Genomic DNA, 17,952 nt, shown 5'->3' on the forward strand with positions numbered 1-17,952 from the left:
TTTTGCAAAATTTGTAATTAATTACAGTGAATTAATAAGACTGGTTTAAATCCAGCCTATTAGGTAGGAATTCAGAAAGTATTACAAAATCATCAAGTCCTTCTTCTGAAACATCGCACCTAACACTATGATTGTTAAGCACTTTCTCTAGTTGATTTGTACCATATCCGGAAAATGTTTTCGCTAGAGAGAAGCCAGAAATTTAATATAACAAAATGAAACGAAACAGTGCTTGTAGAGATATAGTATCTCCAACAAAAACTACTGGTATAGATATAACGTAAGGGGTACTATGGTTGCCTTGAGTGATTTAAACCTTAGTGGATGTAAACACCCGATGCAGTGCTTACAACTGACCTAAAGGTTAGACGTTTCAAGATCGAATCGCACACAAAAATTTTATTTCTTCACTTCGAAAACATCAGTTCATGAGAGGGCACAACAACTAATCATAAACAGGCAGCAAACCGATAGATTCCAATCACACTCTGTTATGAGTCTATCCTCTGTGTACGAAAGACAAAAAAAGTCTGAACTTGTAAAATATCCAAAACTAAAACTATACTAAGAAGCAAAAGGCTATCAGAAGCAAAGAAGGGAAGTTGTAATATGGATACTAAAAGTTGTTAGATAAGTCTAGCCATTTTTACGCATAGAGCATAAGCCAAAAATGTATTTTAGGACCTGAAGAATAGCTACTACGACAAACAATGGTAAACAAATATTTCAACATCACGTTTAAAATGAAAAACAGCTAGACTTTCAAAAGGTAAAAAATAAAACTTTCAGTCACTAAAGCTTCTTCTTTCCAAAAGAAAAGGAACACAAACAATTATAAAATAAAAAAAGAAGAAAAAAGGTAAAGCATATACAAATATGCACAATGAAGCCAATCACGTTGGTGGAGTATCTGAACACCGAAACGCGTTGACAAACTGTGAAAACCCCTATCATTTTAGGCTGCACTCCATTCGTACAATGATAATAAAAATATTTAAGAATACTTGAACAATCAACGCATTCTATGCCAAAAATTGTTTTTCTTTCATTTCAAATCAAATATCTCAGGTCTAGCTGAAAACCAACTTAAACAAAGATCCTCAATCTATTCTTTCAAATTTGATATATTTCATCTCCTACTTTTTCAGAGTTCCGAACACAATCGTTAAAAAAAATATATATAGTTTCGTATAAACCTACAGTTAATAGAAGCAAGCCTGCTGGTTAACTAATCCTTAAAAAATATATATATGAAATAAAAAATATGTGGCTTAGCTGTTACAAATTAAAAGCGTCAAGTTTTCTTAGACTTGTTAGTTTTTTTTGAACTGTTCGAATTGTACTCAATTCGTGAAATATCTAACTCACCTAGCCTTTTTTTTAGAAAAACAATAAGTAACAAGCACTCAAACTAATGTATTTTTTATCCTGACTTTCCAACCTAGTAGAGACTTAAAACTATTTTGCGACATGCATTGATGCTTACCGCTATTCGTAATAATAAAAAAAAATATAAAATTTGACTCGTTTTAAGTTTGTCTAACTTTTTTACCAGTAGATGAAGTGAAAAAGTGAATAGGAAATAAAAGATTGCCAATGGAGTGCAGTTTTCCAACAGACATCAAAATATTACTGAATAAAATGCAGTAGTGTGACGTTTTCGCAGTTTATTAGCCTAAACATCATCGGTTGCAAGAGAGAGCAACTTTAAAAGTTTAGTTAGTAATCAGCCAATAGCCAAAAGTCATCCATAAGTCTTGTCCTATATCCGTTTCCTAAAGTCGGCAAAAATTGTAAAATTAATCTGATCGGTAGAGCGGTCTGGCGGGAGGGGAGATACCTAGCTTTATCTTGAATTAATACCACAGCTTAAAGATAATAATCCAAAATATAATAAAAGTACACAGAATCACATTCTTTCTTGTGGAAACAAAAATTACATACAAATGACTACTTTCCAACATAGACATTTCAGAAAAATTATCTTTAGGCATCTATCTTACAAACAAAAGAGCCTTTCGAAAGCAATTTGTAACTAAAGATTATAAATAGCTAACGAATATGCGACAAAAATTGGCTTAAAATATGAGCGACAATCGCTTATGATACAATTTCCCAAGAAACCGAATAGGGAAAACGTATTTAGTGGAACTTTTGCGTTCTATTTTAGCTCCAAGTAACTCTAGGCCATTCCACGGGCCGAAGACTAGCTCAAAAGTTGAAGAGTTGAAAACAGAGGAGACGTAGTCTGATTTAGCGACTTGCTGGGGCAAGATGTTTTCACCAGATGGGTATGTTTTGACAGCAAGCACACACATGACCATCCCAAAATCCCCATCTTTTACATGTACTTTCTTCTTTGGCATATAATTGACATATTTATCCGTTTATTTTAAATTACCCCCACCCCCAGAAGTAAACTCTTGAGCATATACCTTAATGAAAGTCTATTGGTAAGGTTAACGAAAGAAAACTCGAAGTACGAGCTATTTAAAAATAATTCAGTGGAAAAAGAACTCAAAAATACAAATAATATATTTATGACATATTAACTTAAGAAATGATGATCTTAACATTTGTAATCTTATAATGGCATTCTTGATCCAGTTTTCGGCACTGCAATTTGCTTTTTATCATCGCCATTGCTGACTCACGCATGGCAGAGTAAATCCTTGTCGACAGTTTCTTGAGAGTTAATCAGCATTAAAGTTGAAACGCACCCGTATAAAAGACTCAATCAATATTAATTAGGCGTTGTATTGCAAAAAAAAACTGACGAAACTACTTTTTCAAACATCGCCAATTATTAGTTGAAGTTTATAATCTTTGGTTCTAAGTACTAAAAACTAGAAAAAAAAGACAATTCTTCTGAAATGGTCAGGAAGACAACTACAATATAATAGCGCTGCCTTTCACTCATAAGTGACAATTTACTCATATCTCAATATCAACTGCTCCCTTTAGAATACCAAAGACTTGATAATGGCCTCAGGAATGCATTTTTTCATATATTCATTAATCGTTGGGAAGAAGAAAAAATACGTAAAAAAACAAAGCATTTAGGCTACGACTTAGATAATAGAAATTTTGAAGACATTTTAAGGGTAGCAATAACAAATAGAAATAAAGGTATTTCACATTCTGGATATTAATGAAATATTTTGAGGTTATCATCAGTTTCTATATGCTCATATAATGAAATTAATATTTCCATGAACATTTCGAAGAAGAAACTTTGATATTACTAAAGTTTATCAATTAAACATATTATTCGAGTTTTATTTATGACGAACTATTCATGAGTGTTCAACAAATGACAATACAATAAAAAGAGGGTGACAGTACACCATTGGTCTATAGATTATTTTTTACATTGTTCAAAAATGATGAAGAAAATTTGTTTTGGCTATTTATTTGCATATTCCGTCTTACAACTTTTTCTTTTGAATTTGTTTCTTTTTCAAAGGCACTTGAATTAAAAGCTGCAAGAATGGAAAATCTGAATTTGCATTGACTTCAATAGGACCACGTTTTATCCAATCCGGGAATTGGCTATAGGGAGAAAGATCCTTTGGAATAGCGAGTTGACATTGAGCAAAGTTGAATAAGTTTAGCGACCTACGTCGACGACAAACATACATTCTAAATCCTCTACAGAATGTCGCACATGCAAACGGTGACTTTGTACTTAAGTTGAAAATGGCAGATACGGTAAGCAAAATCAATCATGCTCACCGCAAATTCACCGAGCTCTGAAAATCACAGACAATCGAAAAATAAAATAAACGCTCTAGCATAAATGGATACTAGAACGGACTTGGGAGGAAAGGGGAGGGAGATCTGGCGATTTTCAGATACACTTCCAGTCAAACTCATTTTCCTAATGTCTCATATAAGGCAACACTTTTTTATAATCAGAATAATTCACTGGACGAGATTGTACCCAAAATGAAAAACAAAATAAACAGCTTTAAATGAAAAATCTCATTCACACTAAAAAAAAACTGGCAGTGGGTGGGAAAAAGGAGGGGGCTAGTTCCAAGATGCCCCAAATGAATCATCACGATACCAGACTTCAGTGCTAGAATTATAAACACTTGTCCAAGGTCCAAAATGGGGCCGAGACGCACCAGGTCGAAAAGACTGGTCTTGCTGTCTTGAAACTGGATTGCTCTTCCCTCCTTGGCCCGAAGACCCGCCTTCCGCTCCCGAATCCTCTAAAAACAGGAAATCCATAAACAATTAAATATATATTCTTTTAAGAATCCCATGATAAAACCACAAAAATTCTGTAAAAAGAGACTAAATCACCAATTTTGGTAATGGCAGAAAATGTGTCCTCATTTTTCATCAATTAGTAGTTACATTCAAACTTCATATTATATTGGAAATACTTTTCTCTAGAAAGTTTCAAATATAAGACAAATCCTTCAAATTTGTAATTAGAAATCCATAAATCCTAAGATAAAGTTTAAAACTAGCTTTTTAGGTAAGAAATTCAGCAATAGCTACAGGAACAGCAATACCTAGACTAAGCTCAGACCCTGTCGGTTGATTTCCTCTTTCATTTCTTCAACCAAGATTAATATCGCCATCAATTAATGACATCATCAATTAATTACGCAGCTACTACTAATACTATTCAAAAGGCCCATTGAGGCCTTTTTAATTGAAATTGAAGTTGCTTCCCAAAACATTCAAGTAATGTTGCATCTACGTGTCCGGCAATAGTCTCATTTATCAACCACTGAACTTCGAAGTCGCTGTGGCAAAAAAGAAACTATACAGGTCATCATAAAACAACAAGGGCCAAAATTCCTTGGACACATGCTATGACGACCAACCAGCAACATATTCCACACTGTCCTCACTTGCAAGCCCCCTTCATTAATTGGAATTCTTTGGATAGCTTCCGCTGATCCTCGACGTCGCTGAGACAAGGATGGGCTGAAGATTGCAGAAGAGACTGCCGCTGAAAGATAATGCTCGACAACATCTATCCATCAAGTAAAAGGAAATGTGATTAGCTTTAGTTAAGAAGGCTAATTAACAAGAGCAAAAAAAAACAATGCCCCTAATATAAAAAATGCTTAGTAAGACAGACAAAAAAAATTTCTAATAATAATTGCACAATGACAAAGCATGAAAAATAAACCCTCTTAAGAGATCAAAAATAGACCGCCTGCGTCAATTAATGTAAATTAGGCAGTTTTGGAATTCCTTTTTTTTTCAGCATCTAAAAATTTCTCTTTATACTTGAACTCCTTTATTTAAAACTACTGTTCCTCGCAAGCCATTTGGGCCGTCCAAATCCAAAACAGGTTCCCTGCAGCTATTAGGTATTAAGCTAAATGTTATACAATGTTAGGGTTATACTTTACCAGTCGAATACGTCTCTGAAATTGGAAGATGTGTCACTTTTTATACATCCTCGTTAAAGCAAAACATAATTTTCAAACTGTATTTGTTTATAACTTATTTTTAGCAGATAATCTCGGGTTTTGATTTTAAACAGCCGAAGAATCATTAGCTTAGCATCACACCGAAGCCACGTAATTTCCTCCATTTAAAGTTTCTAAAAGCATAAATAATAAAAAATGGGAATAGATGAGAAATGGCTAAGAAATTTTGCTTATATAAAAGACACCATTTGACTGGGCTTGTCGACTCGTTAATCCATGTTGAACGAATTTTAAATGACCGTTACATGTTTAGACCTAAAATAAATAAATAAACAAATCAGTCAAGCGCGGTCTGTCACTAGCAAGAACGAGCCCCTTCAACAATTTTTACGTTTGATTTTCAACTTGGCCGTTCAGGGGCCAAACCAACTAACCCCATAAAACCCATCAGAGATGAAATTCATAGGAAAATAAACCATTTACAAAGTCAATTATAATTTTAATGCTACTTATATTGAATACTGCTCCCATGGAACTTGGTCAAACTCGATTAGATCAAATCTAACAGTCCCAGCAGTAGACATGTCAAGATACTTAAGGTCACCAAGGCCGTAGGAATCTTGTCATATCTCTTCCTTTACTGACCATTCCGATTCTATAATTCCAGCAGATGAGTTCCCCAGCAGTGACAGAAGATAATTCATTATTCACTGCCAACTATCAGCTCATAGTATCGAACGATTATATAGGGAACTCAATTTTCTTTCATACCATTTAAAGTGATAATGACATGCCTTGTTAATTCACTATGAAAGTAACTACCTGACATTTTATCATTTCTTCTAGCGTAATCAAACTAAAATTACCAAAAGCTATCAAACTTGAAACTGAAAGTATTTTGTGTGCAAACAGAATGAGGAGATTAAGCTGTTAATAGTTGGAAAACCGTCCATCCTTACGAAAAGGTTTTTTTTCTATATCATCCAGTAATTCACAACTAGGTTATCAAACAAAGTATTAAACATTATATTACAAACTTTATTATCGAACTCAAACTGTAGTTAGCCAACCTCCTTTATCATTCTGATGTGCGTATTCTGGCAATTTGCACAGTGATATTGGAACTTATTATGATGCGGGTTTTGTTTATTGTTTTCTTTTTCTTTATATATTTTGTTTCATTTAGTTTAGTTTTTTTTCCGTTGATAAAAGCTTCCGGACGTGAAGTCGAAGTATTTTTTTTATTTAGTTTGTTGCCTTTTTCCTTTTTTTGTTTTGGTTTGCCCACTACTTTATTTAAAATACCATGTCCGTTTTCACTATATTTTTATTTAATAAAATTCTGTTTTGGTGGGATCAGATAATGGTAACCTTACTAAGCAATTTTCACACTCCCTGCAATCTAGATTTAAGAAGAACAATAATTATGGAAGTTCATTGGTGACCCCCCCCCCCCTTTTTTTCCGTTTATATACTCATAAATTCAAACAATCGCTGTTCTTTTTTTTAATGTATCCAAATGAGTTTCTTTTTTTGAGAAGCCAACAAGATTTAAGCTAATGGTTTTTTCACACCTTGGCGTAGAACTTTTCATGGTAGCATACTTAAGGATTTACGGTACGATACGTTATCTTATGGAGCAAATTTTGTCTATTTGGAGATTTTTTCTATGTTAAAAATTATACTTGGTTCGTTTTTTAAGTTTGTTTGTAACCACGTTTAACTTTACGTTACCATGTGACGTTAAACATTACGTACTTGCAGTTGTACAGACGCACAGTTTATACGTAGTAGTTGTACAGTTGTGCGTAGACGTACGATGTACTTATACGTACTGACATGTTACTGGCGTAACCAATGTCACAGCGTCGATACAATTGTACGTACAGTTTATATATCGGTGGAATCATTCGAAATCATTTTCACCTTATAATTATTGCAGGATAGGTTTCGAATAAAAAAAAAAAAGTTTTAGACACAAACTTCAAAAGGTTTTCAACTACCTTCATCTCGCCGCCTTGGATCCCCGTTGACCCCTCGTTCCTGAAGGCCCCTTTCCCCTTTGAGACACATCCCTTTGGGGACCTCTCGGCGCCCATGAGGGCCATGATTGTGGTCCAAGTTGTGGGATTCCCAATGGGCTTCCAGGATAGTACCAGCCTTAAAATTACCAGATATTAATATACATATACAAGTCATAATAACACAAAGAAAAACATATCAAACCAAAAAAAGGAAAAAGATACAATAGCATCAGGGGATAGTCTATGGTTGCAAATGGAGAAATAATGGTTGATTAGCTCTTTCATTGAAAACTGAAGCTTTTTCTGAAAAAGAAGCCAACAGTTTTTCGTTAGTCGATCTGTCTAAAAGTATTATCATGTGTGCAATGGATCTCTTTGGACAGCTGTGTTATTACGGTATTACATGGATGGTAATCCTCGGAGCAGATACCCTGGATTATCAAAGATTTTTCAATGTTGTATCTCATGTCCTTAAAAAGTGCACGGCTGCTTATATCTACTAATATTCATAACAACTAAATACAGGGTAGACTTTTTTTGCTAAGTTTTGTTGGTGATATTTATAGAAACCTTTCTGTGTGACCTTTGGGCTACTAAAATAAATAGATCCATCGACCGATCGACGGTATAACGGCAAGAATTGGAAACTGAGAATTAAATTGAAATTGAAAAGGGGAAGTTGAAATATGCATAAATATTCAGGTAAAAATCATATAACTAACTTTATGCTCCTTGGATTTCAAAGAACATATCCTTCCTCCTTAAAGCCACCCAAAATGAGAAATAACAAATTTCAATCAAACTTTGGGAAGTCGCAAAGCTTAGAATCCAAAAAAAGACCTTTTATTTTGTATTTTATTCAATTTCAGAATGTACTGCTTTTGAGCTTTCGACAAACATAACTTTTTCTTCTTTTTTTTAAAGGCTACGTTGGTCGGGAGATTTTCGGTTAGCAATCTAACGCCCGAATTAAAATACACAGGACAATAGTACGAACAATGGAAATTTATTTACACGGTCGGAATGGGAATCAAACGGAAAAAGTTTCCCAGACTGAGAGATTTTCCAGAAATGTCTTCAAATTGACCATTAACAAACACTAGACAAAATACTCTAGAATACCATAATATTTCAAATGAAAAAAGCCAAGAAGTAGATAAAGTCTGAGGGAAAAAGAAAGTAGGAATAGAGCAATATGGACGCATAAAGCATCCATATTTGTAAATAGTATTCAACAATAAAAATTGCACCATAATAATTTTCATATTATATGCTCTCTATAGCAGAGCCAACAAAACAGAATTCAGTGTGGTTATTCTCCGAACTATACAGATTTCTTACTTTTTAAATCTAAAGAAAGTTACCAGAGTTAAAAAGAGTGTCTTTTTTTCAATTCTATTTCTGATTTCCTGTCAAAAATCTGATTCAATGTGTTGCTATTTTGCAACAACAACATAAATCTGTGCTCAACCCGAATACAGTCTTAAAATACAATTTCAAAAAGGCAATTTTTTTTAATCTTCACGTACTAAAAAGAATGAACACGCTAAAAGAAGAACGAGAAGATATTTAGAGTTTGACAATTATCGTAGCAACGGAACAAAGTAAAATATCGTAGCAAAACAAAGGCGAAAAATTAATTAAAATTTCCCTGAAGAAACCCTTACGAAAAAGAATCCAAACATTAAACCTAGGTATTGAAAAACGAGTTCATAAAATTTTGCCTGGATTTATAACGAAGGACCAAGATGTCTAACACAGATGAAGAAAACGTTACAAGCATCAACATTCAACTACATATAAAAAGCAAAGGATAAGCCAGCAAATAAATCCAAGCTAAAAGTCTCAGAAGAGGAAAAACAAAAAGAAATGAACAGAAAGGTTCCACTGACCCCACTAGAACATGGCCCACTTGGCAAGTCATAAGAGTACTGGTGAAAATAGGTTCTGTAGTACTGATCAGAATACGAACTCCCAGAACCAGTTATGAATTCACGTCTGCTTTCAAAACCATAATCTGCAAGTTTGATTAGCATTAAAATTATTTATTTTCCTATCTTTTACTTTTTTTTCGTTGCTGCTTAAAATACTAATTTTCCACCAGAAATTTACGAAATATAAAGAATCTAGCATTTAATACTTTAGGGAAATTATTACACTTTTACAGTATATAAAATTTAAATGCAATTAAAAAAGTAGAATATTGAAAGCTAGTAATAATGAATTTGAATCAGGGTAGAAAATAGAAAAAGGAAGAAGAACACCAATGGTCCCATTCCTACATAATGTGCTACTGCTTTAAATTTGCAACTTCAGGTATGTTCATTTCTACTTTTTTCAAAATGTACTTCATTTGAAAAAAGTAGAATTCTCTAATATCAATCACAAAACCTCCTAATTTAAAAATGAGTATCTTAACTAAGCATCAGTTTATATAAAGAACTATGGTCCTTCCAGGACTTCCGTTGATAAAACTGTGACACAATATAATAGACAAAAATCACATTGGTTTTGAAGCAAATGATAATTGACTTGAGTTCAATGAAACAAATGATTTTGTTCTATCTTATTTTTGTGAATAAATACTTCAAAAATTTCAAAATGAAGAAGATGAGGGAAGCAGGTGATTGATATCTTCGAAAAAAGCTAAAGCTTTCAGATCTGACATTAAGAAAAAAGCCTCTTGAGAAAAAAAAGACGAATCTTAAATATAAAAATAGTGACATTTGGACCACATAATCATAAGTTTGGCATTCAAAACAACTATTAGCAAGTCGTCTACTACCTCAAGTATAATAAACGTTAATTATGCAACGCAGCTTCGTTAATTTTACCGATTCGTGCAACCTCAAATACCATTTTTGATCACAGCTCTGAATTTATAAACATCTATATACCCAAAGCATCACTCAATATGGAAGGAGATGGCTCAATTTAACAATCAGGAAATCCAAGATTTTTAAACACAGAATAAGAAAACTATTTTGATATATTTGATTGTTTTACGAGTAATCTCGTAAATTCCTGTAATGCGCCTTCTACTTTGACTAACACATCCCCCCTCAAGGCAATCATTTTTTCGCAGTTGGCTGTAGCCGAGTGGATTATCAAAACTTATATAGGTAGACAATAACAAAGTGAAAATAAATACATAATATCTAATTCTTTCCCTTCAAGCAATTAATTTACTTTTTCTTTCTATGTTGTGTCATTGGTGCATCTTCTTTCTTTCGGGGGGGGGGGGGGCTGGTTTTCCAGCCCATACATTTTTATACATGTAGAATATGACATTGACACAGCCCATCCACACAGATACAAGTCCTTAACCTGTCTGTGTAATTCAAGATTCGTTCAATTGTTCAAACTTTTGTGTCGAAATACTCTTCGAACTAAAATGACAATATCATCAGATTTTACGTCGCAAAATAAGCTAACTGGAAATAAGGAAAGTTTCAAGTTTTGAAACGTTACAAAGAAAGTGAGATTTTACAAAGAAATATGGATTGTAACGTTCAAATGAAAAATTAGAGTAGGACATACTGAAGTCAATAGTTTTATGTTAGTCGACAAGTAAGAACTTCAAAATCCACCTGTTCACTGCAAAAGTAAAAAAGTAATGTATGCTTGTAAAGATTGTTTCAAAAAACAAATGAGAAAACTATTAAGAAGAAGAACAGGAAAGGAGAAAAGAAACTATACTGTTGATAGCCAAATAATGGACGCAAACAAAACAAGACAGGCAGCTTCTTAAATCGGTTAATTAATAGTATAGTATATAAAATTCATAATAAGCAGGTTAAAAAATTCGGTCATACAGTCACTCCGCCAAACCATTACAATCAATGAAACTGAACAGCAATTAATTCAGTAAACAGCAACAAGAATAAGCTTGAAAAGGCACAAATAATAAAACTCTAGTTGGATGTCATTACCTAAAATCCTGGTTGTCAAGCCTGTTCATTGCATTCTCATGCATTGCATATAAAAAGTATGCATTCCTTCTTTCTTTTGGCGCTTCTAGAGAAGTTTCTGAGGTATGTTTTCAACAAATACGTTTTTTGTTAAAATTGTTCTCAGAATACGTTTTGAAAGCCACCATTGCTTCTTTTTCAAAATTATCAAGAGAGATTCGTCAATACTGAACGGAATAAGCGAACTTCAAATTTTTCGTTTTTTTTTGCAATAAATAAGCAAATTGCTTTTGAGAACAGACGTACCACAGTTACAATCACTAAGCATCATAAATATCGATAAAAGTAATTTTAAGTGGAAGTATCAAAAATCCAAAATAATTGACAAAAAAAAAAAAAAAAAAAAAAAAAAAAAAAAAAAAAAAAAAAAAAAAAAAAAAACTTTCAGAAATTCTAATTAAGAATTGATCATGAAACTGAAAATTAAATTTATGGGCCTGTTCTAATATGAATATTCTACATATTTCCGAGAACAAAATCACTGATAACAATGAAAGAATTGTATTAATTGACAATTTCTTTAAAATATCCTGAAAGCGGATTTTCTGCAAAGAAGTTTTCGAACTACCTACTTACCGTATTCTGGTCGAGACAGAAGACCACGCATGTCGCTCCCACCATCCACACGGCCACGGGGTACAGAACCAAAATTTGAAGGGAAAAAGCTGTGGAGAATAAAACAATTTTGGAGCTAAAACTACAGAAAAAATAAAGCAATTGCAATGTTTGATCAAATAATGCAGAGAGGTATCGCTAGACGGTAGCACATAGGTCAAAATCATTGGGATAAAAAGAAGATCTGCAATGCGACAGTTAAAATCAAAGACAGTGCGAATCTAATGAAGTTAATACAAAGAGGATCGTCCACTATGATTGAAATTGTATAAAATTAAAAAGAATGCAAATGTTGTCTTTGGGGCAGCAAAAAAGGTCATTAGATGTCAACAGAAGTTACTTAGAAACAACCATTAATATCCTAAGCCTGCCTTTCCAGAGTCCAGAATCAATTCGAGCTCTGAGAGGGAGTAGGAAGGACGGGGCGGGGGACCTTTAAATTGACGTAATAAGCACGTTTATTGATGGGGATGCCATATTCCATCAAAAACTTACTAAAACTAAGAGCCTGGCTCTTAGTACGACCAATCTGAATTTTTTGGAATGGGGAGGGGTGGGTATCAAAGATATCCTTTAAGGCAACGGGGCTCGCTTTTAGAAAGTGTGAGCGCAAGTGAATACACATCGTCACTTGTGTTTCTCCGAGGTTGTAACCCACAGGTCACAGTCGTTGCAACACTTCACAAAGCAGGGCAACAGAGACTGAGCTTCATCTATGATAATAGTATTATTTATCAAAAGAGTACTACTATTCTCAAGAGGTTTCAGTATCTACTGGATTTTTTTTTTTAGATCTTTGGTTCGTATAAACAAAGTTTACTAAGTTTACTAAGCCAAATTTATCAAATCGTACTTCCTTAAATAAAACGTTTAACTTTAGAAAAAAAGAAGACAAGGCTGAGTCTTTAACAAATTGAACAAAATTACTGCTAAATTCAGGAACTTGCTCGTAATTATATACAAGTTGTGAAACAAATTCTACTTTCAAAGTGCATATCAAGGAAAATCCCATCGGAAGCCAATCTGACCGTCCAAACTTGGGTCAATCTGAGTAACAGTATACTAAGCATTTATTTTTAAATCTTGTAGTATTTTCGTAAGGTAAACGGTGGTACATTTTCACAACAAATTGGATAAATGGCAGCACACTATCTCTTAGCTCGAAGTGTTCATAGCAAGCTTATATAACTAGTATAAGATTGTTTTAGCATTTAGGCAACATTTTGGAATACCCTTAAAAAGCTTATACAGAATTACAGCTACACCCCCGAAAAACTCGTAACTATGCATGAAATCTCAGGATTCGATTTGGAAACTGCGCTTTGCATCAAGAAAATATTCTAAAGCTGATTCTATCACTAAGTTTAATTGTGATAAACATATCAAATACGTCGTCAAATAAGAGTTCTTATTTTGGAATTTCGTAAAATCTTGGTGGTGTGGCACTTCTTCTTTTCCTATATTAGTACTAAAAGTTATCCCAGGACAGTAACTACCCAACACACCGCAGAGTCCGCCACCAAGATTCCCATAAACACTAAATGAGGGCGTTCCGCTTGTAGCACTACATTGTAAGCCCTTATCAAAAGTTACTATACAAGCCTGTGAAAAATCTGTAGCAAAATCTTTAAGTGCCTCTCCTCACTTGGATGCTTTATACAAAGAATTGCTTTTTAGCCATTAATTACTTCAAACGTTGATTAAAGTTGAGCCAAGCAAGTTGTGAGGTTCATTCAAGCAAAGTTACTTTAAAATATGTGATTGAACAAAACCATGTTTATGGTTCTATGATGTTTACCGGGTTGAACATTATCCCTCACATTTCCAAAAATTAACTGGAGAAATTTTCAGCTTTTGAGAAAAACGAAGAAAAAGATAGCTGAAAAGGGGACTTCCAGGGTAGAATGAAACCTTAATCAAGTGCTTTCTTCGAAACCGATTCCTGAGGAAATTTCAGATTTGGCTGGTTTCACATTACCAAGAGACTTGACAACTTTCCTCACACGTATTTGCACTGAGAACGTTTAATTTACGCTATGTCTGAAGGTTTTAGTCAAACTAGCTGGCGCTCCGTTTCAAGGGCATTGCTTAAGCAGCTAGGTACTTTACTGCCAGGAATTATGCTCACTTTACCGTGTACAACATATACTAGAACAAGAGCTAAGAGCTAATATGGCACTTGTGACCAGGCAAGAAGAGCTAAGAGCCAAGAGCTCATATGGTATGAGTTCTAACAAAATTCTAAGAATCAATAGATTGATTTAAAAGGAAAATCAGAGGCTTAATGCCGGTCAGGATTTAAAATAAGAGCTCTGAGTCGCGATGTCCTTCTAAATATCAAAATTCATTAAGATCCGATCACCCACTAGTAAGTTACAAATACCTATTTTTTTCTAATTTTTCCTCTCCCTTTAGCCCCCCAGATGGTCGAATCTGGGAAAACGACTTTATCAAGTCAATTTGTGCAGCTCCCTGACACGCCTACCAATTTCCATCGTCCTAGCACGTCCAGAAGCACTAAACTCGCCAAATCAATGAACCCCTCCCCCCAACTCCCCAAAAGAGAACGAATCCACCATGGTTACGTCAATCACGTATCAAGGACATTTGCTAATTCTATCCACCAAGCTTCATCCCGATTCCTCCGCTCCAAGTGTTTTCCAAGATTTCCCCCTCCAACTCCCCCCAATGTCAAAAGATCTGGTCGTGATTTGAAATAAGAGCTCTGAGACATGAATTCCTTCTAAATATCAAATTTCATTAAGATCCAAACATCTATTCGTAAGATAAAAATATCCCAATTTTCACGTTTTCCAAGAATTCCGGTTTCCCCCTCCAACTCCCCCCAATATCACAGGATCTGGTCGGAATTTAAAATTAGAGCTTTAAAGCACAATATCATTCAAAATATCAAATTTCATTAAGATCTGGTCACCCTTCCGTAAGTTACAAATTCCTCAATTTTCAAAATTACCCCCCCCCCAACACCACCAAAGAGAGCAGATCCGGTCCGGTTATGTCAGTCATATATCTTAGACAGGTTTTTATTCTTCCCATCAAGTTTCATCCTGATCTGTCCGCTTTAAATATTTTCTAAGATTTCCCCCCCCCCCCCCCCAATGACGCTGGTTCCGGTTGAGATTTAAAATAAGAGATCTGAGTTACGAGATCCTTCTAAATATGAAGTTTCATGAAGATCCGATCACTCCTTCGTAAGTTAAAAATACGTCATTTTTTCTAATTTTTCAGAATTAGCCCCCCCACCAAGCGTTTTCCATGATTTTAGGTTCCCCCACCCCAAACTCCCCCCAATGTCACCAAATCCGGTCGGGATTAGAAATAAGAGCTTTGAGACACGATATCCTTCTAAATATCATTGATCCGATCACCCGTTCGTAAGTTAAAAATACCTTATTTTTTCTAATTTTTCAGAATTAACCCCCCCCCCCCCAACAACCCCAAAGAGAGCGGATCCGTTCCGGTTATGTCAATCATGTATCTAGAACTTGTGCTTATTTTTTCCACCAAGTTTCATCCTGATCTCTCCACTCTAAGTGTTTTCCAAGATTTTAGGTTTCCCCCTCCCAGATCCCCCCCCCATGTCACCAGATCCGGTCAGGATTTAAAATAAGAGCTCTGAGACACGATATCCTTCTAAATATCAAATTTCATTGAGATCCGATCACCCATTCTTAAGTTAAAAATACCTCATTTTTCTAGTTCTTTAGAATTACCCCCCCCCCCCCAACTACCCCAAAGAGAGCGGATTCGTTCCGGTTATGTCAATCATGTATCTAGGACTTGTGTTTATTTTTCCCACCAATTTTCATCCCGATCCCTCCACTCTAAGTGTGTTCCAAGATTTTAGGTTTCCCCCTTCCAAATCCCCCCCCCCCCAATGTCACCAGATCCGGTCGGGATTTAAAATAACAGCTCTGAGACGCGATATCCTTCCAAACATCAAATTTCATTAAGATCTGATCAACCGTTCGTAAGTTAAAAATACTTCAATTTTTCTAATTTTCCGAATTGACGCCCCCCCCCCCCAGATGGTCAAATCGGGAAAACAACTATTTCTAATTTAATCAGATCCGGTCCCTGATACGCCTGCCAAATTTCATCGTCCTAGCTTACCTGGAGGTGCCTAAAGTAGCAAAACCGGGACCAACAGACCGACAGAATTTGCGATTGCTATGTCACTTGGTTAACACCAAGTGCCATAAAAAGCTATTTTTTATGGCCTTAGTCATTCTTTATCTTTCACGCTCAGTAAAAAACTGAACGATGCCCGAAAATAACCTGGAATCGTGGCTTTTAAGCATGCGTTTTTTTGTATTATTACCCTGGTAGTAACAGACGCCGTGGAACTGTTCTTAAAGAGGGATTTTTCGCATCCGTCCCTGTGCACTAGCAAATGCAACTGAATTGTCCCTATTTGTCATTTAGAAAGAAATATTTATATCAAAAGTAGAAATATACAAGTAACAACTCACCCTCCTCTTTGCATAAACATTTGCATAACTCTCCTTTCTCTTGCTCGAAGCATCTCCTCTTTTTTCTTCCTATCTGATGGAGGTTTGGCCAAGGAAACTTCAAGCACCACATTTTCAAGCGTTTTACCGTTCAGACCGTTAATTGCCTGCAAAAACATTAGATGCATCTTAAATAAATATTATTCTTCAAATCCTCACTATCACTCCTAAAACATCGCATCTAGAATTTTCACGCTTCTGATTTAATCGCCAAAAATCGTTAGCTAAGTTAATCTCAATAGAATGATCAGAAGCGCAACGTAGATCGGGACGATAAAGGTGGGATTAAACATACCTACTAATTCTCGCTCTGAGGACAACCTAGCTGATGGTTTTAACAATTTTTTAAGAAGAGCGAAAACGTCGGATACGACCTTTAGAGCAGTAAAAATACAGTAAAAAGGCATATGTCCTGCAAAATATAAAACGTACTACTAATGCAACACATACTAATCTAATATCACAAATTGGGAGTATATTATCAGAATAACAACCATGATAGGAACGTAGTATCATAACAATAAAATTACCCTTTTAAGGTTGAAATACGATAAATTATCAGAAACATATTCTAAGGTAAAAGGATTTAATATCTAAAAATGGCTTATTCTTTCTTTTTCAAAATAATTAGTTTTCAAGGTTTCTAGCCCTGCGTAAGTATTAGCATTGTCAGTTTCTGAATGGCACTCTCCATTTGGGCGAGTAAAATTCTAAACTATATTCACAGATATATGTACAATTATCCCAAAAGTACCGAATATTTTCCCATGTGATTTGCCTTTTTTCAGATTTGTACCCCCCCCCTCCACCATCAAAAAACAATAAACGCACATATTCAGCTATATTGTATTTTACCTTGTTGTGGTTAAAGACACAATTTTTATTTTTTGAGCTTGGGTTGCCTTACTTGAAAACATTTTAAAACATTTAAGCCGTACAGCTCAGAAATTGTTTCGGGCAAAGGGGCAGATACAGCCACATAATCCTTATATATCGCCAATCTTTGAAGGTCTTCAAGATTTATCGTACTGTAGGCCTATATTCACAACATGTCAAGTAACAGCAGTCAGATAAGGATTGGGTCAAAGAGTATGGGTAACTTATAAGTGTGGGAACTAGCACTCGACAAATAATATCTCAACGTCATCTAGCGTTTGGCGACACCAGGCATTTTTCTTTAGTGAGATAACAAGAATGATCAATTTATTTGTGTAGTTGTTAAAGTTGGTGTACTAACAAGTGCCTTATCTCAGTTCCTGGGTCATTCCATGTCAAATCACCCAGTAAATAATTAATTTGACACCCACCTATTTAGATTTTGATGAAACTTGGCACAATTATTGTATTTGCTATCCTATTGATAAATACCAAATTTTGTTTCTCTATCTCATATAGTTTTTTTTCTACA

At 34.8% G+C, this 17,952-nt stretch overlaps 1 protein-coding gene across 5 annotated transcripts in view; it reads right to left on the bottom strand.

Annotated features, from left to right (window-relative positions):
* Positions 1-384: 384 nt before the first annotated feature.
* LOC136041272 (heterogeneous nuclear ribonucleoprotein R-like) overlaps positions 385-17,952 on the bottom strand; it is a 62,179-nt gene continuing 44,611 nt past the window's right edge. For 3 of the 5 annotated variants that reach the window (XM_065725887.1, XM_065725879.1, XM_065725893.1), the window contains exons 7-11: positions 16,506-16,651; positions 11,974-12,062; positions 9,319-9,443; positions 7,406-7,562; positions 385-4,217 (exon numbers count right to left, since the gene is read on the bottom strand). In XM_065725887.1, coding sequence (XP_065581959.1) covers positions 4,033-4,217; positions 7,406-7,562; positions 9,319-9,443; positions 11,974-12,062; positions 16,506-16,651 — 702 coding nt within the window. In that variant the 3' untranslated portion in view covers positions 385-4,032. The remainder of the gene's footprint in view (positions 4,218-7,405; positions 7,563-9,318; positions 9,444-11,973; positions 12,063-16,505; positions 16,652-17,952) is intronic. The other 2 variants (XM_065725905.1, XM_065725900.1) reach the window with 1 other exon arrangement.

The sequence above is a fragment of the Artemia franciscana genome, chromosome 2 (assembly GCF_032884065.1).
Source record: "Artemia franciscana chromosome 2, ASM3288406v1, whole genome shotgun sequence".
Classification (NCBI taxonomy): Eukaryota; Metazoa; Arthropoda; class Branchiopoda; order Anostraca; family Artemiidae; genus Artemia; species Artemia franciscana.